We start from the raw sequence: 24,074 nt of genomic DNA on the forward strand, positions 1-24,074 counted from the left end.
GTTAAGAATAAGACTAAACTTCCAGCAAAATGAACGAGGAATCCGATCAATGTGACTTGAAAGTTCTGGAATCAGTTTAAAATAGCTCCAGTTTCTCTAACTGAAAAGCAGATTTCAATTTAAAGAGTTTCAGTTCCTACTCAGTTAAGTTTAACATCATCTAGCAACTAGCTTCAAAACAACTGAGACTTAGTTGTTGTAGTGTTAAGTTGAAGGGTGAAAATGTACTAAGGCTTAAGAGACTAGCAAATTAAATGGCAAATTTGTCAAAGTACGGATATATCCTAATGAATTTGTTTCAGACACCATACGATAACGAAAATATATTGATGTGTAGAGTACAGCAATTATTCTAAATAAAATAAAAATTTTACTAGTAGATACGAAATCCCTACTTTTTATATTATTTATACGAAAGTAACACAGTCTGTCTGTCTGATACGTTTTCACGCCTACACAGTTGAACCGATTTTGAAGAATTTTGGTTTAGAGATATATGGGACCCTGGAGAAGGGCATAGGCTGCCTTTATCCCGATCCTAAAATTACCCCGGTTAAATTGCGCATCACTTTATTAAAATAATCAGCTTATAAAATATTTCATCCCGATCACGATGCCGGTCCCGATCCCGATTACGACCGAGATCCCAAAAGCACAGGGATGGAAATATGAAGATCAATTCGGGTTTAGTGACCGTAGCGTTATATTTTAACTTTGATACCGATCCCGATCCCAATCCCAATCCCAACCTTGATCCTGATCCAAAACCACACGAGTGGAACCATGAAGTTCGAATTCGCAGTTCGAATTCAGTGGCCGTAGTGGCAGAAAACATCTCTCATGTACACGCGGTGAGAGTCGCGGGCAAAAGCTGGTATAATATAAAAAAAAATACCGATTCGAAGAGGAATCGGACCTTTGACTTCAGGAATGACTTATTAAAGTGTTAGGTGAGGATCTACATGTTTCGACGACTTTTTCATTCTATAGTGTCTACTTAAATTTAAGTAGAAATATTTAAGTTTAACATAAATTCATATCAAATACAATTGCAGGTACTTCCAATTAGATGTTTTTAGAAATATTGTTAAAAATTACATGTCAAGGGACATAAATAAACAATTATATGTACAGAATGAGTTTCTTATATAGAGATTTTTTTGATTTACCTTTCCATTTTTTGTATAATTCATTTCCTTTTCCAAAAAAGCAGAGCTTTAATGCTGCAGATCTATTTAAAAAAGAAAATATAACATTTTGTAATATAAATTTACCATCACGGCAGACTCACTTTCATAACTGAATTTTTTTTTTCATCATAGACGATATTAAATACGGAAGAAATTCCTTTCCTCCTATTTATATTAAGTTTACGATGAAATGTTATATTAATATATTTTGAATATAAACATTATGAGGAAGCTTGTCATAAAAATGATATAGCTCAGTGCAAGTGGAATTTGTCAAATTAGATTTTCTCGGCAACTACGTATCCCGGTAGCTTAGATACATGCACTCTTCGGTGTAACAATTTAATAAATTCAGTCAAACCTTCCTTCATGTCCATAGAATTTTCATAACCGCATAATACAGAACAACACGTACAGAAATTTATTTGGCATAATAATAAATTTTCCACAAAAATATCATACAAGTGCGAAATTGTTTTAGGACAAATAAAAGACCTGCATGTCAAAAGAATGTAATCTCTAAATAATTTCAGCTGCTCGTAGTTTTATTTTATCATGTCACAAAAGATAGTGAATTTAGACACATTATTTTCCCATTCCCACATTTCATCTGGAACGACCAAAGCGGCCAAGATGTCGCAGAAAATAGAAATATTATTCGTTTATAAATATTAAAGAGACAAGAAAAAACGGGCGATGTTAAATATGGCTTCGTTATTTTGTTAAACTTAATTCTATAAAATCTGAGTACCTTAAAAAAACTAATAGAGAAGTTAAGCAATTATTAGAGTATAAATTCATTTTATGTATTTGTTTCGAATACGATAAGTATTGTAAGTCACCACTAAAACAAGAAGTTAGGAAGATAAAGAAAAAATCCAGGCCAAAAACACAATGGAGACGGATTAAACTAAAGGGCTAGCTAATGAAGTACAAGTCAAACACAATCTCCTAACTCCTTAACCATGACATGTGGATATTGCCATCCACAAATGAGCCAACATACGGAAATAGACGAGCAAATGTTTTGACATTCAAGGAAATACGATCATTAATCAAACCTCACCAACGGTACCTCAAAATTTGCTTTCATCGCCCAAGAAATTGGTCTCATTCGTGTGATAAAATTGCGAATATTTGAATATTATATCGCCGTCCCTCCGTAAAAAAGAAATGAGTACACTGAGGATAAAATAATATTATGTTAGAATAATGATATCGAGGCTGGAGACAAATTTTGGTTGTACAATTACATGGAATATCTATTTAAGACTGCATCATCATCAAATAGCCCTTTTAAAGATATCAGGCACTTATCTTCAGTCTAAAACAATCACACTTATACTAATACATTCACATAAAAGTAATCAAAATTTTAAACGTGGGTTTGAAAAACCGCTATGACTTCAGCGGGAAAAATCGTAAGAAAATATTTAAAAAACATATACCTAATAAAAGAGGACAAGAAAACATTGCAACATATGGGTTTATTTTATTAGATTGATATAAATACGCAGCATTTTTATTGAAGTCAGTAGACATTTGGGTTCAGTCAAAACCAAAATTAAAGAGCTTCCATTTACTAAATTGAACTTCAAGTAGCTTGCATTTCTCCATTAGCAGGTGAACTTGAATCTTAAATCTTAAACTTCTATTCCATTATGAATAATTAAAATTTTAATAGCACTACTTCCAACTACTATAATTATATTGGAAAGTTTTGATATATTCGGATATAGAAATGTATGTCTTAATTTTATTTAAAACGAATGTTAATAACATGAAATAATATTCAAAATTGAATAAGGAAAATCAAGCTTGAGATCTTATTAACACGATATTCAAATTGCGCTAAGGGACCCCATTTACGTTTGTATATGTATAAATGTTTAACGAACCTTTAGTTGTAGATTCCTTAGACATTAATAAAAATAGATTCCTTAGATATTGTTAGCGTTTTTTACTCTATTTTTTTAAATTTAAATTATAACATTGAATATAATTATTTTACGCAAATTAAAGAACAGTGTCATAGTGAATTATGACTCATTAATGTAGTGCTGATTACAAATTAATAATAACATATAAATAAACGTGAAACGTGCAGTTCTACAAATTAATCGTTTTGAAACACAAATTCATTCCTGTTTTTGAGAATAAATCAAATGCATTCGACCCAAACTACATAAACCATTTTAATTTTGTGAATAATATAAGATTATTGTTGTACCATATAACAAATAAATTAAAACGGACGGACGCAATAAATTGGAAAAAAAAAAACTTATATTTAAAATATGAAGTCATTAAAACTTTATTATATTTCATCACGTCATGAAGGCAGGTTCTATAAATTGCTATGACTTTTGAGAGCGAAAAAGCTAAGCGTTCACAACGAGGTTTATCGAAGTTGTGCTATAAAAGCAATTTACTGAAGAGCGTCGACGAAAACGGGGAGTGAGGCACTGATATTAGACAAGCAATTCCATTCTAGATCTTTGAGTTAAAATTTGATTACATTATCTATGTTGAAACACCATGTTTCATATATGCGTTTACAATATTTATCTTCGCTTCTAAAAATAATTCGGACGTTTTCGAATAAGGCGTTATTTATTACACAAAATATAACAGCTAATTACGCAGATGTGTATCAAGTTGCCAACAATAAAAACTATTTAGTGTACATTAGATGTGTTATTAATCTTGACAGTTATTATAACATAATTAATATCTCCAAACAAGTTGATTATGAGACAGCAGATTTTAATCGGTATGTAAAATACGTACATATCATCGTTTGCGATGTTTCAGCATGTAATTTCTAAAGAGGTCGATGCTGTAATGATTATTTTTTTATTAGCTGACAGCCATTGCCATGAGTTTATCACTCATAAAAGTGAAATATAATATGATGGAAATTGAGGCTATATTTCAAATATAATAAAACGCACTAACCCATATAAGAGCAACGTGTTGGGTTAAGCTCCAAGAGCTTTATAAATTTTCATTGAAATGTCTTTCTAAGTAGTGGGACATACTTCTTTATGTATAATAAAAAAAAAATGAAATCAATGAAAACTAAACTTAAACTTGCATCTTTGATATTACAAGAATTAGTACAGAAAAAATTACAAGTATCAAATTATACAGCAACTTTGCATTAACATAAAATGACACATTCTTAAATATTTTTTATTTAAATTCGCCCCTAACGTTCCAATAGGGACAAATCCTTTATAAACTAGATAATAATAAAGAAGTGACTGTACTCTTCATTTATTCAATCTGGCATAAGAGTAATTCCGCTCATATGTTAGTGTTACAGGTAGTAATACCTAGAGGTCACTGTAATACACGCGGGACCGTATTCGTGTGGCATTATTAATGAGAGTCAATGCACTGCGGTCGCTGGAGCCGCGGCTTGACACGATTTCGCGTTAAATTTCCTCTCACTGTATACATGTTCACAAGGCAATGGTTTGTTCGTAACAGCGATTAATTAAGTCAAACGTTTGTATGACCTTCCACATTTACCGAGGAGATGCATAAAGCTTACCTGGTATTTTCCAAGGTCTCGGATTCAAAGAAGGGAAACTATTGTTGAAAACCTTTGACAATATTTAGTGTATATTAGGAATAATTTTTTTCTTCTAATTAGTATGTTAAGCACAAAAAACATAAGAACCGTTATAAATTCTTGTTGAGTTAGCACAAAATTTTCGAGCACGAAAAATGTACTCTTACTTTTGTTTTGTAGTTAGCAGAATTATGCCTTTATTATTTCATTGCTGGTAACACATAAACAAAAAGTTATTATAACTCATAACGACACTTAAGCATTTCCAGAGTGTTTCACGGAAATTAACTCTGCTTTTACTTTAACATAAACTTTACATTCTCGGAATTGAGTTTAATACGTACCTTTTTATGTTGCATGAATAAAAGTTAACATTATGGTTACATTTAAATGAAATTAAAAATGGAAGCAAGATTCCTAACACAGGACAGTAAAAAAGAATTCTAATAGAACTTCAGAGAAAAATTCCTACATAGACTTATCAGCTTTGTTATATAAACAATTTCGTATCTTTACATATTTTCTAAATTAAATAACATCTGTAATATATTCACGATTATCTAAATAAACAAATTTGATAAATCATTTATTACATTACTTCAACTCTCGGCCATGACTGCCTGCCAGAATTGTCTGCGGTGTTTTCGACGGAGAAAAGTTATTGTATGGAGGAGTTCCAGTCAAAACTATATAAGCAATTTATTCACATAACTTGATCAAAAGAAACAATTTTTCTTAGTGAAACGTAGAACAAAGGCCCCAGATTCTTTTATGATATTTGCAACGAAGAGCAAGTTATAATAGAATGCTCTGCTTTGCATTTGAATGAGACCATGTTGCCTTATTCTGGAATAGCAAATCGCGTGCATAAAGAAAATATGAAATTTGTATATGTATTTTTTTAGTAATATTTGAGTTAATAAATCCGAGTTCAAATTGAAAATGTATACTACTATATTTCTGTAAAACAAGTAAAATAGTTACTATAAAGATAAGTTAAACCACAATAATAAGCTCATTGTACACATGTGGTAGTCATTAGTTTCCTCTTTACGAAGTTCGTTATTTTGTCTTTCATTTTGTTTCCTACACGGAGAGTTTAATTAAAAAGACTTCGGATTTTTTATAACTCTAATGCAAACGACTATGGAACTAAGGTACTTATAGAATGTTCTCTGATGGAGATAGTTAACAGGTAGGTTGAAGTAAAACAGTGTAGGTTACACGTATTAAATTCAAAGCCTGATATTAAGTCTATAACATCTGTTCTATATCACTAAGACTATATCTAACTTATCGACACATACGTACATATTATGTAAGATCGGAAACCTAACATATCCTGTTAATCTAACGTACATTGACCTTAATATACTAACTTCATCAATATGTACAGAATGGTTAATGGATACCTTTAAGATTATTTATTTTGCTAAGTTGTTAAAAGATCAGTGTTATGAATTCTAATGCGGTAACATAATGAATTTAATACAAAAAATTATGATGATGCAATTGCATAATTGAAAACAATTTATAAAAATATATTTTATGGCCAAAGGTTTACAGAGCAAGATTAGACTACTGCTTTTTACAGTGACATAGTGTGGCGTGGCGGAAACTTATTTGTTTACGTTCCTACTGATCATCCACTTTCGTTTCACTGCGAATATATATAACTATTGTGTTTAAGCGATGTTTATATTTTAACTTGGCTATAAAAATTCTTTTATATGAGTAAATAGCCACACTGTGTCGCTTTTAATTAATATGAATTGTGATCATACATTATTTACAGAAGTAGAAATCAAAAACAGAAAAAAAAAACAATTAACGTTTTATAACTATTTCAAATACGAATTGATTTGAACCATCCACAAATAAATTAGCCGTCCTTAAAATAAATCAGATAATGTATACAAGTCGATTAGTTACCTGAAGCCATAAAGACATACAAGAAACGGAAAATCTCCTTGTTCCGGTAACCGCTCGTGGTCACGCGTTAATGAGAATAAAAATGGGTCAGACGGGGTGAGCGGCCGTACGTTCATTAAGAAATACTAAAGACTTATGTAACATTATGCTTTCAATAAAGATGTTTTTAATTCACACTTTGACTGACGATAAAGGACACACACATCATGCATTGATTGAAGCTTTGAAAGATTTGATAATTATATATATATATATATATATTATTATTATTATTATTATTATTATGAAGCCTTGGAAAGTGGTCCTCGTAGGAGGAAATGTCCTTTTGCACTGTAAGTATTTATTTCCTTGACCTACAATGAATAAGACACTAACTGGGATTATTTCAGAGCTAATAGAAGAGGCTGTATCAAATGAAAACGTATCGTAATACGTCCTAGAGAGGTTGCTTACATTAAATGTATTAAAGCAGACTTAAGATTCGGGATAAAAGCTCATCCTTTTATATTGTTATTACTATGGGCCTAATTTTGCTTTTAGGAATTGTATTGTACGCACGTACATAAGCAGAGACAGCGCTGACTTGGCCTTTACTTAGAAATAAATCTTTACGTTTTGGGGATACTTTGTAACGATACTAGGTTCCAGTAAAGAAAAAAATCGGTGCAAATAGATAGAGTATTCAGCGCTGACAGAATACCTTATTCTGTGATCACATAGTATATGACCAGATTCATATATATCCTATAAATGTTATTACTATTTTTTTACCTCGTTGGAGTTACGTAACCAAAATATCTATCATTTTATTACAAATAAAAAATAAAGTCTAAATGAATAGTTGTTGAATATGCACTGGAACGACAGATTCCTTTTGTTAAAAAATACAGATCGCAGATTTTACATATTATCTCTACTTTACGTAAAAAAGACCTGTAGAATTTCGAAATGATAGAAATTTTGTCGAGGGAATTGGACCGTGCGACATTCCGCAGTGAAAAGCCGTTGTCGCCTCAAAATTTCGTGGAATTCCCGAATTTTCTTTCCACATGAGAGCAATCCGGGTTCCTTAAAAATGGGATAGGAATAAAAATGCTGCCATTCATCGAACATGAGCTAAAACAAATCCGCTAAATGAAACGTTCATGTTGCATGCTATCGTCTTTATAGGGACTAAAATACGACACTGTTATACAGAAGATATGAATGCATTTTGTTTGTTTTGTAGAAACAAAGTAACAAAGAAAATAAACAAAAGCTTTTAACATAAAACAACTAGCAGAAAGAGCAAAGAGTGTCTCATAAGTGAAATGTTACAAATTGGTTGTAAAAACTTAGACATAAAGAGTTAAAGTAAAACAAACAATTTATGTTTCGTTAAAATTTTAACTTTGATTAAAAATATATACGTTGCTGTAATATTTCAACGTAACAAAGTTTAAACTCTGCGTAATATCTCAAAATAAAAAAAAATATTGACTAACAATCAAAACAAGTGAAGAAATATACTCGTACATACCACAATCCAAAAATTAGTTGTAAAGCAAAGAGTGGACAAGAATTTTCAAAACAGTCACCCTACCAATATCAAAGAAAAGGATTCAATTATATCCATAGCTGAACTGAAACCAAAACTACATAACTAGCTGCCCAATCTGTATTCTAAAAGGCGATTTTCAGTTTCAGCCTCACTGAACTGCAATGTGATTTGAATTTTAAAAAGACATTTCAATTGTCTGTTTGCCGACTTCTTTTAGTACTCTCGACGGGATCTTTTTTCTCCGCGAAACTTTAATACGCGTTAATATAAAACTGAAAGAATCAGTAGATATTTATTGAAAAAAAATATAATTATCTAAAATTACATGACGGATTATAAAATTTTCAAAACACATTTTGCAAATCAAAGAAGTGTTCCACTGAATAACACGATTTTTTCTTTTTCGAGTGAGGGTATTTTTTTAAACCTGGCATGTTGTATATAATATGAAACATAATTTAATACAGGCTCTCCAAATATACATCAGAATGGAATGATAAATATTTTTATTCATACATAAATAATCTTATCTAAACAACATGAAACCACGTAATTCTAAGCGTATATAAAAAAAATTGTTAATTATTTCTGAGTTATATAACAGCAAAATTCAATTTGCAAAATTATTGGTCTTTGTTTGCTGAAGTGGGATCGCGGCGAGATTTATTTATTTAGGTTCGCTGTGTGCCCTTAGCAGTTTTATGATATTACCTTATTACATATAAGTACCTATAAGACCTTTGTACAATGACTAAGTTCTGGTCTTTGATATAGAAACAAAAATAAAGTTAATAAAAAAAAGGTTTGAGTCAACAAAAACCATGGTTTTAACCTCTCACAGCGTACTAAAAGTAAATTTATGATATCGCAACATAATACAGCTATTTTGATATAAAAATATCTTTATATAAATTTTCGTGATAAATAAGAATACGGACGTACAAAACATCTTTATCACTTTGAAGCGAAATGACTGCCGCATTGCAGCGAACCGGAAACTGTGTAAGTGATAGGTGCCCCTCCTTTAATTTATTCTAACTGTTAGCATATTTTAAGAGTTAAATTAGCCAGAAGCAGCCTTTTTCTTGCCTGATGCTGGTGGAGTTTTACGATAAAAGGCTTGAAAAAATAAAATTTGTATACTGAAATATTCATAAACAGAAATCTCCTCCTTCTCCTCGTCGTACAGTTAAAGTATTTATAACATAAAATGAAATATGTTCATGAATTAATTTTGCTTCTGTTATGGCCTATACGTATAGTGTAAGTTGAAAATATCGTAACATTTTAAATAATACAATAATTTCTTTTTAAATTTTGCATTTTTAACGCAAGTGATAAAATACTGACGCTGAACAAATCGGATTCCTACACAACATATCTTTATTATTATTCCATTTCATATTTCATCTAGTTTTTGTCCTTGACTTAGTTTCTAAAGTAGAAGTAAGAATATTAAGGAGCTGTTTCAAGTAAAATCATAAGAGTGAAAATTTAGAACATTACTTAAAACTACTAGGTTTTAATATTAATAAAGTAATTAATATTTATGAGATTTTAAATTAAATTTCATAAAACGATCGAGTATTTAATACTAACTAATGCTTAAGACTCTATCATAAAGTAAAACATGGTTTTAAAAAGATGTTGTATAAACTAATACGTAAAGATGAATATCCGATATTAGTTTACTTAGCAGACAAACATTTAACGAAAAACGTTATTAATCTAAGGTTTATGTGAAATAGGAACTATTGGAAAGTAAATTGGATCCGAGAGCAGATGTTACGCGCTAAAATAAATAAAAATCAAAGTTCCGGAATTAGATCGTACCTTCTGAAATAACTAACCCGTCTTACCTTTTTGGTGTTGACGTAGCCTGAGTACTTCCTATGCATAAGATTGGCAACTATTTGTCTAATCCGAAGACGTCTTTGATGTTCAAGTATCTACATCATTACATTAACTAAATATTGTAACAACAAAGTGGATAAATATCTCGGGTTTCGTACTTCAATGACAATTTTAAAAGAAATACAAACTTATTTATATAAATATAGTTGTAAGTAAAGAGACGTAGACACTGCGTAGTTTTATGCCAAATATTTTTTTTATTAACGCTTCAGTTTAGTGGATGTAGTGTTTGTTAACACTTGCTATAAAAGTCGAAACTAGTATTTTTACGGTTATAAGTTCTGTGGCTGTCGAGAAGATTATTTGTAGAAAACATGTTAAAGTAACTAAAGATTATTACTCCTTCTAATTCGGTTTCATAATATTCAATTATTTTTGTATGTTTTCGTAGTTGGTTTACATAAAATAAATCTTTCTTTATAAAAACCATTTGCTTTACGTATATATTTTATATATTATTAATAATAATTTCTCATGGGAATTATTTTCTATATGAGTGATAACTAGTTATTTATCATTATGCTACAGCAGCTGAAGTCCAATTCATCATCATTATCCTCCTATGACACGCTCCCTTACAATGAAATCAAATAATTACTCCACGAACCACATATCACCAAAATATATTATCTAAATACTTAATCGGACAGCTAACTTAAGTCTTAAAATAAACTACATTGGGAACATATGAACGTCAAAGTCTGATACAGAAATCGAATGTATAAAACTTTTTAATTAAAATTGAATGCATTATAAGAATTTTGTAAGAAAAACATTGCGATTTCTTTTTCCAGTTACGTTCGCAAACGAGCAACAGAAAAATTACTTTACCAAATGGAACTGACCGCGTATAAAACTACCTCGTTTTAATTTTACATTTAAAAGAATTTATGTTGAAATAAAAAAACTACTTCTGATATACGAAATACTTGGAGCTTTAGGATTCATATAAAACGTTGACATCCAATTTAGATTTATTAATGATATTTATTCATAAGCAAATTCAATCAATATAGGAATTGATTATGCGCACTGGGTGGCCGTCATTCTTCAATATCGCTGGCATTTTGCCAACCCTAGTGTATCAATGGACCAAAGTGATTCCATTTAATAAGTCAAACACAAAATTTATTATCGAACCGTTAATACTACCATTGATAACAACAGAATATACTCGAGACAATGAATTTAGAATACAAGATTATACAATGATTATTTTATATTTATTTACATATAAACTTACTAAATGGAACGCATACGGCCACAATGTATTAAACATGAAGTTTTTGTTGTGAATCTGTTTTCATTTCCACCGCATCCCGAATAGAACATTGGCATACACTGCCTTCTGACAATGTCAAAGAAGTATACCTTGAACATACCGTCACACGGGCCTTTTGAGGGCGCTTGATAACAATAATACGGAATATTTATCAAATTAGAAGGAAACGGACCATCATCTTCGCCTGAAAGTTGAAATAAAATATCTTTATTAATAATATTGTCGATTGAGTGGGATAAAGGATAATTTAAAATTAATATTTCCTCTAAACTCAAATATAGTTTTATTTTTATTGTAACACAGTATTTTATGCGACCGAATATTTAGAAAGCATAGAAATTAATTAACAACACTTAATAAGATACAGTTAATTACGTCAACTTAGTCGCTAACAACGTCCCCGACGTCTGGACGCATGTACATGGAGATAACAAAAAGTGCCATAATACATGTGTACTGAATTTGGAAGAATTAATTTACCAAGAAAAATATAAATACGATGTGGGAAACGGCGAAATTAATTTAAGATATCAATCGAATAAAACGTTAAGAAAAAAAAATGAATTTTTAAAAGAAACAAAACCGGAAATCATTTCAAGTATAGTAAAAATCTAATCCAACCAGTTTTTATTAATTTCATTTTGCTACTTCGCATAATCCATTTTATAATTAAAATCCAGACGGAACTTCCGTTTTTATAGAATGGGGCAGTGTATCGTATAATTAAGTATAAAAATCTATTATGTCACTTAAATACAAACTGCTATTAAATTCTTATTCGTATAACAAACATGGATCGGAGTCGCAGTTCAGTGATATGACCAATAATAACTATCATATTTGCCGTTATATACTCACGGCCATATTTTACATAATCGTAGGCAGTATGAGTCACAGACAATAATGCTAATGAACAGACAGCAGCACACAATAAGAACGTCATAGCCGCTTCTAAAATCTATTGCACTGAACATAATTGCGCTACCAACCAAGCGTTTCAATCAGAAACAATCAAGTATATTGCAACCGTTTTATTGCTACCATCCATATGAATTTTAGATAACCGAAACAATTGATTTCGATATTCCAAGAAGCTAATATCGGATTTTTTAACAGATATTGTTTTGATCGAGGAACGAATTTTAATATCGCTCCAGTGTAATATTTTTCAGAGAGGAATAAAAACCGCTAAAGTTTCCGATCTTCTGATCGCCCGCATATCTTGATCATCGAAAGCGTGCCAAGTTTAATTTTATTTTCTAGAGATTTCTACCGCACTAAAGAATTAATAATGATTTAATATGTTTCGAATGTTTCCTTCCGTTTCCAGCTATAATGGAAAAAGTGTTTTTTGTTTAATATCACAAAGATAATGAAGCTTGTGTTAATCCGACTCACGTTGTGTAATTAATCAATAAGACACAGGGTTTCGTTCGAAGACATTGCTATGGCAACGGGAAAGTTTTTATATATGTCTTTTTCACTTACCAATAAATCATGAAATATTCGTTAATTTACTTAACGTATTCATAAAAATATGTTAATAATCTTTTATTTTTAATATTTATGAAATAAAAACCCAGAAAATAATATATATATCGGCGCAAGCAGCTTCAATGACGGATGCAACATGGAAATAACTGACACCAATTATTATAACACCTTATTGGTCGTCGTTACTATTGTTAAAAGTAAAACGAAATCAAAGAGAATAGAACTATGTTTGAATTCTGGTTTAAATATGACGTCTGGACGCACGACAGGGGACTGCAGAGTTCAGCGAGTGCGGAGCATAAAGAATGTGATTATGAAGAACCTTCGAGAAATACAAGAACATTTAGAAGAATTGAAGTTTCATTTTAAAATATGTGGAACGTACTAAAACAAGTGACATTAGAGACGCCAGCGAGGCTGGCGTCCTGTCTTTAAAATAATGAATTTATAATAAAATCCGATATCAGAAGTGGGATCGCTCCTGTGATCAGTTACTGCCGGTGATAGTGTGTGTGTTCGGGATTGATTCAAACGCATCTTTACGGCTGTAAATACGTACCAAATCAGTAACTACGACATTAGAATTAAAGTCTTTTAAAGGAGCGAGCTAGAAAGTGTGCAGACGATTGATTAGTTGCAACATCTACACAAGAGGCATTACGTGAGACCATAGCTAACATTTGTTATTATCCTTTGAGCTAACCTCGTGTCCATGATGTATTCTGAAGAGAACCATGAGATTCTGTAGGGAAGGCTTGTGGTACCGTGACAAGACAATTATACACCACAGATCTGGAGAGCGTGACCTCTGAGCTAATCGCGTGTTACCCTTGAGCTAACCACGGGTCCTTGATGTATCCATAAGAGAACCATGAGATTCCGTAGGGATGCCTTGTGGAGCCGTGAGGAGACAAGTCTACACCACAGATGTGGAGAGCGTACCTCTGAACTAATCGCGTGTTACTCTTGAGCCAACCACAGGTCCTTGCTGTATCCTTAAGAATACCATGAGATGACGTAGGGAGGCCTTGGGAAGACTTGAGTAGAAAGGTACTCACTCGATCTATAAGAACTTGCATGATTTTAATATCAAACTACTAAGACCATTGCTTTATTTAAATAAGACAATAGACATACTCTTCACAGTAATATTTGCAATATGTCTGGTTAACACACGGCAGTGCCTCTACAAAAACGATGCTGTAATTCAAACGAAAGCATACTCGACTCCAAAATCCTGATCAAATACATCTATTGCGAATATAACTAATTTCTGTTCCTTTTCTGCTAACCGTGGTCATGCGTTTGAATCGTGTTTCCGACGGGAATAAGGAGATCACGCCGAATTTTAATTTAATACCAACTGGTAAATGTACTCTTAAATAAAATGCAAGATCGCAGTGGTGCGTTATACAAGAATCAATTGCAAATGAAATCTCTGGGTGTAGAAAACAAATCGTAAACTATTTGCGTGGATTGAGATCGGACCTTACTATTTCAATGAATAGTTAAATAGTTATTAATGTAGAAATAATTTTCTATAGTTCCAGGTTTTGAAACGACTACTGATATATTAACCGGAGCAGATTTATTACGTGATAAGAATACATGTGGAAAATTTAGTATCCTTGCCGATGTTTTGCCCATACGAACAAGTCAATTATGCTTTGACAGTTTAGATTACAATTCAACAATCAGTCCGTTTAAATCGAAGTAATGCACCAACACATTCAAAACAGGATGGTCGAGGCGGAGAGAAGATACAGAGCTAGGTTTTTGAGAGGTCGAGCTACGATTAAAAGATTCCAGAAGGGAGATATTGTAATAATAAAAATATAACCCCAGAAATCGGATATCCCTATATTTAAAATTTTGTGAACTATACAAAATCCAGAAAATAATTGAGAATGATTAATATCTTGTAAAGTGATTTTAGACCGTGGATGACTTCGAAATGTGGCACATGACCAGCTACGAATGTGGCACATGATCAGCTACGATGAGACTTCACAGCATCTGAGGGACGACACAGAATTACTAAGCAAGCAGTTAGGTGGACGGTTCGCCTACCTAATAGTTATCCGGTGAGCGTATTTCATTTTGTTCAAATTGCTTCATTCAAACGCATTACCATTAATCATTGCTAGCAATGTGATTGTCTAACACTTAGTTTGAGATATATTACTATAAAAGATGCATTTGGCGTGCGGATCCGAACCATAACAAAAAAAAAAAAAAAAATTATAAAAAAAAAAAAAAAAAAAAAAAAAAAAAAAAAAAAAAAAAAAAAAAAAAAAAAAAAAAAAAATTGTACATGGGTGGAGACGTCTTACGCCAAACAAATAAAGAAAAAAAAAAAAAAAAAAAAATGTAGGCGGATGGAGACGTCCTATGACATATGTTATGAATGTTCGTGTGACGCCCCAAAGCCATAAGTAGATTAAATAATTGGACCTGATATTATGATTTCGTCTCACGATGAGTCGTAATAAACAACGTAACCCATACGACAACAAATTTGTTAACCATAACTATAACAATATAAAGTTATCTAGGTTTACTGTGGAAGTACCTAGACTACATAAGTATCTCTCTGTTATCACAGAAAACAATGCAGAGCACGCATCAGTATAACCGTATCGGCATGACTTCGGACGATGAAGCATCAATTCTTGAACCTGGCCCATACTCTACGAGACCTGCAACGGGTACGAGAACATAACGAAAGCTAAGCAAGAGAGAACACATCACCAGGCAGGTACAGAGCACGCACCGCCTGCCAGAATGGCCGTATCGGCGCAAGCAGCTTCAATGACGGATGCAACATGGAAATAACTGACACCAATTATTATAACACCTTATTGGTCGTCGTTACTATTGTTAAAAGTAAAACGAAATCAAAGAGAATAGAACTATGTTTGAATTCTGGTTTAAATATGACGTCTGGACGCACGACAGGGGACTGCAGAGTTCAGCGAGTGCGGAGCATAAAGAATGTGATTATGAAGAACCTTCGAGAAATACAAGAACATTTAGAAGAATTGAAGTTTCATTTTAAAATATGTGGAACGTACTAAAACAAGTGACATTAGAGACGCCAGCGAGGCTGGCGTCCTGTCTTTAAAATAATGAATTTATAATAAAATCCGATATATATATCTGGTGTGTCAGACTCCACACAGTGAAACAAAGATTTAGATGTAAGGTCGCAACGGTGACATTAAGTAGCTTTAGTCAATTTTATTGTCAGGTAAAAATACGAGACAGTCAGAATATGTTCTCCTTGAGAATAGATTTGATTTGATAATGCTGATAGTGCGGAAAAATATGAAATTCACATTCAAACAACCGCAGTTCAAAGAGAAATATTTGTTTTAGATTTAATATTTTATCGCCGTAATGATCATTTTTGATTTATTCTATTTTAAATATATAACGGTAACTGAATCCCACATTAAATTTCTGATTTATGTTGTCTATAATAAAGACTTTGTTCTGAGTACTTTAAAACCTTACTGAAATCGATTTTAAGTAAGTTACTCTCGTTCTCGGTAATTGACGGTTATGATTTATTACATAGCTACAACGTTGAGCTACAAAGAAAATGTTTTACCATTTTAAAGACGAAAAGCAACCACAAAAATTTACCTGACATTCAATGAATAGACATGTAAATATAAAAAGCCTCTATAGCATCATTTATAATATTATTTTTTAATAATTTAAACTCCTACACTTCTATTCATGTATTAAAAACTACCACTGTTGAAGGGATTGAACTTCAAAGACAAATGACATATTTTACTGAATTCAATATTAAATGAAAGCAAATATTTTTTTAAAATCAACCTGGATTTAGTATTGATATTTTAACAACGAATAGGGAGGGCGAGTAGTAGCACTGGTAGGAATTGATAGGTTGAGTTAAACTGTCAATAACCTTGTCTAGACTGAAACTTTCATAATTTTGGACTAAGAGAATGCCTAATATTTCTATTAGAAAATGAAATAATGTTTAGAGAAAGAAATAACGTTGGAAGATACATATTATACAGTATTGTATAAACATGATATCTGTAAATGACTACACGGAATTTTTTAATGAAAAAAGATCCGTATGCAAACCGGTTTTTGATTATTTTTCCTAAAAACAAAATAATAATCCACTTATAGGTGAATCAATTAAGAAGAAACATGTCATATGACTTCCAATGGCAACAAATGACGTTTTAGGGCCACGACTGTCGATATCAATTTTGTAAGAATGGATCTGTACGTCTATGTCTGGACATCTACAGGTTTTGATATAAAAAATCAAGAATCAAATTCAATATAAACCAAATAAACGCTTCCCTGAATACTTGTTAAACGTTCTAGCAAAAACTACTAAGAATCTGTTAATGACAATCTTATTGTTTAAATTAAATTGTAAAATAAAGAGTAAATACACTTCAAGATATTTAAATAAATAAATTTATCATACCTAATATTTATATACAATATTAAAACTTTTAAAGTAATTCGTAATAATGGGAAGTTCATTAAAATATTGTAATTGTATTAATCACTCCTTTGCTCATCAGATTTAAAACACAGTTAAAAAATAATAACGATTTATGGAAACCGTCCAAAATAATTTATTACGAGCACATAATACGTTGCTTAAGAATTAATCAGATTTTATATTAAAGTATAGATGGTAAAGACCACCAATCAAATCGTGATGAAGTAATAAACATATGCGAAGCAGTAGCTCGTAAAAATATTAATGTTCATACATAATATAAAACAAAATAAATGTATGCATAAAATAGCTCACAAACACAAAGCTAAAAGCTAAAAGCACATCATTTTAAGTCGTATACTCATGACATAACAAAATACGCCTGTCACAAAATTCACAAATGAACAATTAAAGTTGGCGCTGAATATTCACGACATGCCAACAAGCGTAGAGAAATACCGCCTTCAGACGAGGCTCTAATTATAAGACGAGCAATTTGTCTTGAGACAGAAAAAGCGTCAATGGACATTAAACAATGTAGGCGAACTAATTAAAGCTCGGTAAAACTTATGGACGTACTTCTCAAACAGATAACACTCTATTTACGAGCCTATTTAAACTTTCCCTTGATTCAATCGTAGGTTACGACAGTCGAGGGGTGAAATGGCTTTTTTCGAGGATCAATTTCTTTGAATTGATTCTAGATTTATGTAAACTAACGAAACATCCTACTGAAACTTCTTATAATTCAGCAAAATAATGAAATACCAACTGAAAAGACGGAAAAATTATAGCGCTTAAAAAGCCAGGGTATAACGTTTAATCATCCTTTCTTAAAAAAAACCCTGTTATTTAAAGAAATGCAAATGTGTCTTGAGAACAGTTCACATAACAATATTAAACCACGTCTAAAAAAACAATGGTGTCCTATACTTTTCTTTAAAACAATCAAATTTTAATATGAAAAATTTATGAATATTAACAAAGCGATATAATGTATTATGACAATTTGATGCTGAAAATCTCTATTTTAAAAAGACGGTGTATTAGTTTTTGAATCTACATATGTCATTTTTCGACCTCTTTTATAGAATAAGTCCTCTTTTACATTTTTCCTTCAAAATCTTTTTACATTTTCGAAGGTTACAAGGAACGTTGTATATAAAATAATAAAGGGAATAGAAAATAAGCTTTTTAGAGTTTTAAAAATATGTATATGACAATTAATTAGTTTCAAAAAGAATAGCATTTAACTTATTTTTTAATTTTATCGAATTAATTATTTAATATTTATCTTACATCGGTTACTAAATGGTTCAGAATTTCCAAAAATCCAACGTTTATATTACCTATAACTGTCTGTCTATAAAACTAAATAGGCAATATAACTTTCATCTTTATACTCAGTCAATATACCCTTACTACTACTACCTCAATAAAAAGAAAACTTACCTTTTCTTTCCATGAAGTCAGAACACAATCTCTAATAGTAGCAATAAGATGACTAACAGATACTCCTGTATATTTAAATTCCAAACTAAAGTATTTCTATATCATATACTATCTATATCGTGGTATCGAAAATATTTTTCAATATAACGAATTCCTATAAACCTTCATAAAAATTCTAATAATATAATGTGGAACTGCAAAATCTTTTGAACTATATTTCCTCGAATGGGTTTGGACTTTTTAAAAAGCTTCAATTATTTCAAGAACTACTCTACGCGCAAGTCTATGATATTGTAACCTTCGGTAACACTTTCGTGACCAGTTCTTCTCACAATTCTAACGTATAAATTAGTATTAGACAACAGGATTTTTCTTTCTTGTAATTTTTTTTGTGCGACTTTTATAGTCTTTGTCCACGATTTTAATTTAATATGTCTTGCCCAAGATACTACAATATAGCCAAATATAATAATAAATTAACTAAGATTAGGCAAGTACAGCACCTTTCAACGCTGTGAATTAATGCATTGAAAATTGCTTTCATTTGTTCAATATTTAAAATAAATTGTAAATTCAGTCGCGGAAGTCCAAAATATTTTTAGGATTTGATAGGTAGTAAGTATATCGAAATTTTTCTTGGTAGTGATTGAACATTATCTTAATGTAAGTTGTAAGTGCGAGTCCTTTAAACTGTCAAAAAAAACATCTATGAACTTATGTATTTACTTTTGAATTCGGTATTACATTGTTGCAAGTTTAAAGAATCTGATTTTTACCATATATAGAGCAGTTACGGTAAAACACATAAGCATTTTCCGAATATAGATATAAACACTTTTATAATAATATATAAATGTTAAAAATATTGTTTAAATCAATAACGACTTCATTCAGCAACGTTTTTCAACATCAAAAAAATTTGAGATGAGAGTCCTATTTATAATAAATAAAAGCTACGTTTAAAACGAGAATTCGATTCAATCATGAGCCGGATGTTTGTAATACGATGAGGGGAACTAAAATTTTATTTAATAAAATAATTTTAATCACAACTTGGCTTTACAATAAACATTTTTGAATTAATGTAAATATATAACATGGTTGAATAACTAACTATAAGGCCCTATGTGAAAATTTGTTTTTGGAAATGATTTCGAATCATGGTAACAAAGTCCCAATATAGAATACTAATTATGTAAGGAAATGTAACAGTTTGATGAAAGCGACAAATCTAAAGACAGTAATATTGAAAGATGACCTCTATTGAATTTAACAGAAATAAAATGATGACGTCGGCAACGAAATCGCCGTGATCAAAATTAAACCCACTCAAAGAGTTATATGAAAACGCATATAAAATATAAAATACTATAACTGAAACGGACATGTAAAAATATGTGATGCGTAAACTTGATTTCTTTTTTTTAACAACATCATAAATTAACTTCAAGGTTGAATGATGAAAAAATTTTTACAATAAGAATATTCAAGAAAATCTGTTCATCTTAATAAAATTTTGAATAAATAAACATTATACATACATTTAAGGACATCTTTTAGCCTGTTTCTAATCCATCCGTAAAATTTAATTCAAATTTGTTAAAAGAAGTAACAAAGGCACCCACCCACAGACACATAAACAAATTTAAGACTGAGAAAGTCATTAAAATAAATAATTAATGTGATCCAAACATTTTAAGGATGGGGGTGACTCGTTATAAAAGTTACCACAATTAAGATGCAGAATTTTAAACAGAACAAACAAAGTCATATGCGAATATTTTTTTACATTCGAAGTTAAAAGGCCTACCGTAAATAAAAATTTACTTATTTTGCAGAGGTATACAAAGAAAGTAAGACGCATACCGAGTCTCATATCTCAGTGCCATAATGACGTAATATTTCAACTAAACCGAACTTTTGGCCTACATTTCAGAAAGTTCTTATTACTAAAGCTGGCATTCCTACTCTTGCTGTCATTTGCAGTTAGCCATTACTTTGAAAATACGGATAATGTGTATATTTTTTAGTACAAAAGTTTTTCCACTGTTTTACCATTTTATTGTAATAACTTGACTCATCACCTCGTTAGGAACTTTAATTCATGTGTCCGATTTTGAAACAAACATTTTCAGATAAAAATACATCGTGCGCAGATGAACAAAACTATGTAATTTAAATGTGACACGTTTGTAAACAGCGACAGTTGATGCTTCTTGGAGAACATTTATACACTGTTCCGAAACAAACATATTAATGGAAGAAACAATTAAAAATGCATAAAACGATATTAGATTAAAACTTAATTTACTTCATTAAACGGATTTAAATTTTTTTCATTTGCAAATAGACATAAACGGGTAGATACAAAGCCGGATCATAATTCAATTGTCGATGACATAGCCTCGATTTCCTGTCGATGTTGCGGTTACAACATCAAATGCCCAAATCGATTTAGTCTATCGAATAGGATTATATAAATTTTATGAAAATTGATATCACATCTATTGAAAAAAAATATTCACGTTAGTATTATTAAAAGAATTCTTTTTCTAAAAAGAATTGTCTATATCGTTCCAGAAAAAGACATGAAACGGTTATTGTAATTTTTCATTGTTTTAATTATATTAATTTATTAAGTTTTAAAATGCACCAAACAAATTATTCTGTTAATCCGTTCTGTGGATTTAATTAAACTCTGAGTCATAATACGCTGTATGCAAATGTCAATAGGATATTTTAATGACATGCAAGTCACATGTTTATTTTTATTATAAGGTTTAATGGAAATACTTATCAAGCGTATTATAAATCGATTGAACCGTTACATGTAAAATTAGAATAGATTTCGATCTATTTTTTTAGGTTGGTGCTCAAAATAAAAATCAAAAATTAATTTGTACAAAATTTGCCACACAATAAGAAGTGTCCTACGGGAGTCATCACTCCAGTCTATTTCGCATTACGCAAGCAACTTTTATTGGTAAAACAAAAATATTCGACCAAAGTTTATTTCGATTGACCGATTATTATATACGAAACAAAATATTCTTATTTTATCCTTTTGGTACAAATTACTACCATGTTACAATTCAATTAAATCGAATTTTACGTTGTACATAGCCTTTAAGAAAAAAATACCCTCCAGATAGTCTTATTAAACACAAAATAAGTGGCTACAGCTCTAATTTACATTCCAGTATTAATTAAATATTAATAATTATTTACGCTTGCATCTAACATCAATATGTGCAGAGTCCAAGCAAATTTGCCGTAGAATTTTAATTGGAAAACTTTCAAGGGCTAACAAAACAAAAACCAAAGCGCCATTAAAGAAATCGTAGCAATTATTTAAAATTTTATGAAATATTATTCATCTAAACGAAAAATATTTAACCTAGTAACGTATTTATAAGTTTATTTACAAAGAAAATAAACACCAAAAGTTCAAATAATCCAGAATACACTTTTTCTGATTCATTTCTTCTTGAAGTTTAGTCCAATTAACGTTCTCGTTTATTTTATTTCTTTGCACAGTAGACTTCTAATTAATTTTAGAAGGACGGAAGATCCCCTCCCCCCCCTACATTAAATAAAACACATGTGTAAATTTTATTCCTGAACCAATTATATTGATTTTATGCAAAAGACTACAATATGCGTCGACGTGTCTTTTAATTCATAACACGTGAACTGAACATTGCTATTCTTCTGAAACAAATAATATACATACTCTTTTCATCTTATAAGGTACTAAAGCTTTAAAAAGATTTTTTAAAGTCGGTATAAAATTTAAAGGACAAAAAGTCAATTTCTTAACTATAAGCTTATTTAATTATTATTATTTAGTATATATTTTAGAAACAATTTTTGTCATTTGTAAAAACCATTAATAAACTAGATGATTGTCCCTAAATACATCGCCATCCCACTAAGCGAATCGCATCAATCAAGAGCAGCTGGGCCATGTGACACGGTTATCACCGCAGTATCGAAAAGGCGCGGAACCACAATGTAACAAATTATTATTATTTAAATATATTTGTAATTTTTTTACGATAATTCTTTGTAACAGTACGGCATTCATATTTATGGGCTCAATTTCATACGTTGCTCGAAATCTAAAAGATTTGAGTAGAGATCAATGGAAATATAAAAACCTCAATAAATATAAAATCTCAATAATACAAACAATATGTACTATAATGTAGAAAAATTTAAGCGTTGTTTAAAAATACCCGTGTTAGATACTTAAAATAATTATTTACTTTTATATGCTTAAGAAAGGGGATAACAATGTTATTTCGTTTCAAACATTTTCTAGGGGATATTTTTTATTAATTTCCAGCGTATAACTATATTAAATTTAATATAGCATTTTGGATACAATAATTGTAATATTTTGTGACTGAAAATATTAATCATAACCAGATTATTTTACCAACTACAAAACCAACCTGTGAATGCGCAGCACAGAATTCCGGTGTAGGCTGCCTAAAGGGACTGTGTACAGGACACGAGGCGTGTTGCGCGTGCGGCAGATGATGTGTGTGGGCATGTTGGTGCGCATGCGCGTGGTGGGCATGGGCGGCGTGGGCATGCGTTGTGTGGCGGTGCGCCAGTCGCGGTTGGGCATGCCTAGCGCACAGATGTGTCGTGCTGCCATGGTGCTCAGCGAGCGACAGCGTAGAGCAAGACGGCCGCCAGTACACGCCTTCCTCCATCTCAGGCACAGGCCCCGATGGACATCGCGCTGCGCCACAGCATGCGCAGCGCCTCGTACACGTCAGCGCATGCCGCCTCGCCTCGTGCGGGCACCAGTCCTCGCGCTCGCGGCCCGACACCCTTTCTGATGACGCTTACCGCTTCCGCTATGGTCTCTGTAGCGTGTATAACCGCCGACCGCGCATCGTATCATCCGAAACGAACCAATAATAAACTTGTTGTTTTATCTCACTTTAACACTCAGACATAACACTTAAGTTAACAACAAATAATATCCAACAAACACTAGCTCTTCATTTTATGAGGATTTCACTTTTATATACTGATCGCATAAACCTGGTCAAACTTCATCAAATAAAAAAGATAAAATTATGTAACGATAATATTGCTGTATTAATGATTTTTAAAATTTAATCGCTTGACAATTGCACATAAAATGATTATTTAGGAGGGTAATATGA

General features: G+C 31.3%; 1 protein-coding gene and 1 long non-coding RNA gene across 7 annotated transcripts in view; one reads left to right on the forward strand and one right to left on the reverse strand.

Moving 5' to 3' along the window:
• LOC116769295 (peripheral plasma membrane protein CASK) overlaps positions 1 to 24,074 on the reverse strand; it is a 160,559-nt gene that overhangs the window by 93,713 nt on the left and 42,772 nt on the right. For 2 of the 6 annotated variants that reach the window (XM_061528006.1, XM_061528010.1), the window contains exon 2: positions 23,346 to 23,958. The exons of 3 other annotated variants lie outside the window; for them this stretch is intronic. In XM_061528006.1, coding sequence (XP_061383990.1) covers positions 23,346 to 23,612 — 267 coding nt within the window. In that variant the 5' untranslated portion in view covers positions 23,613 to 23,958. Of the gene's footprint in view, positions 1 to 23,345; positions 23,991 to 24,074 lie in introns of those variants that run through there. One more of the 6 variants, XM_061528013.1, reaches the window with a different exon arrangement.
• LOC133320781 (uncharacterized) lies at positions 13,436 to 15,973 on the forward strand. Its single transcript, XR_009753922.1, has 2 exons — positions 13,436 to 15,016; positions 15,538 to 15,973. It is a non-coding gene; the product is annotated as an uncharacterized LOC133320781 (long non-coding RNA).

The sequence above is a fragment of the Danaus plexippus genome, chromosome 5 (assembly GCF_018135715.1).
Source record: "Danaus plexippus chromosome 5, MEX_DaPlex, whole genome shotgun sequence".
Taxonomy (NCBI): Eukaryota; Metazoa; Arthropoda; class Insecta; order Lepidoptera; family Nymphalidae; genus Danaus; species Danaus plexippus.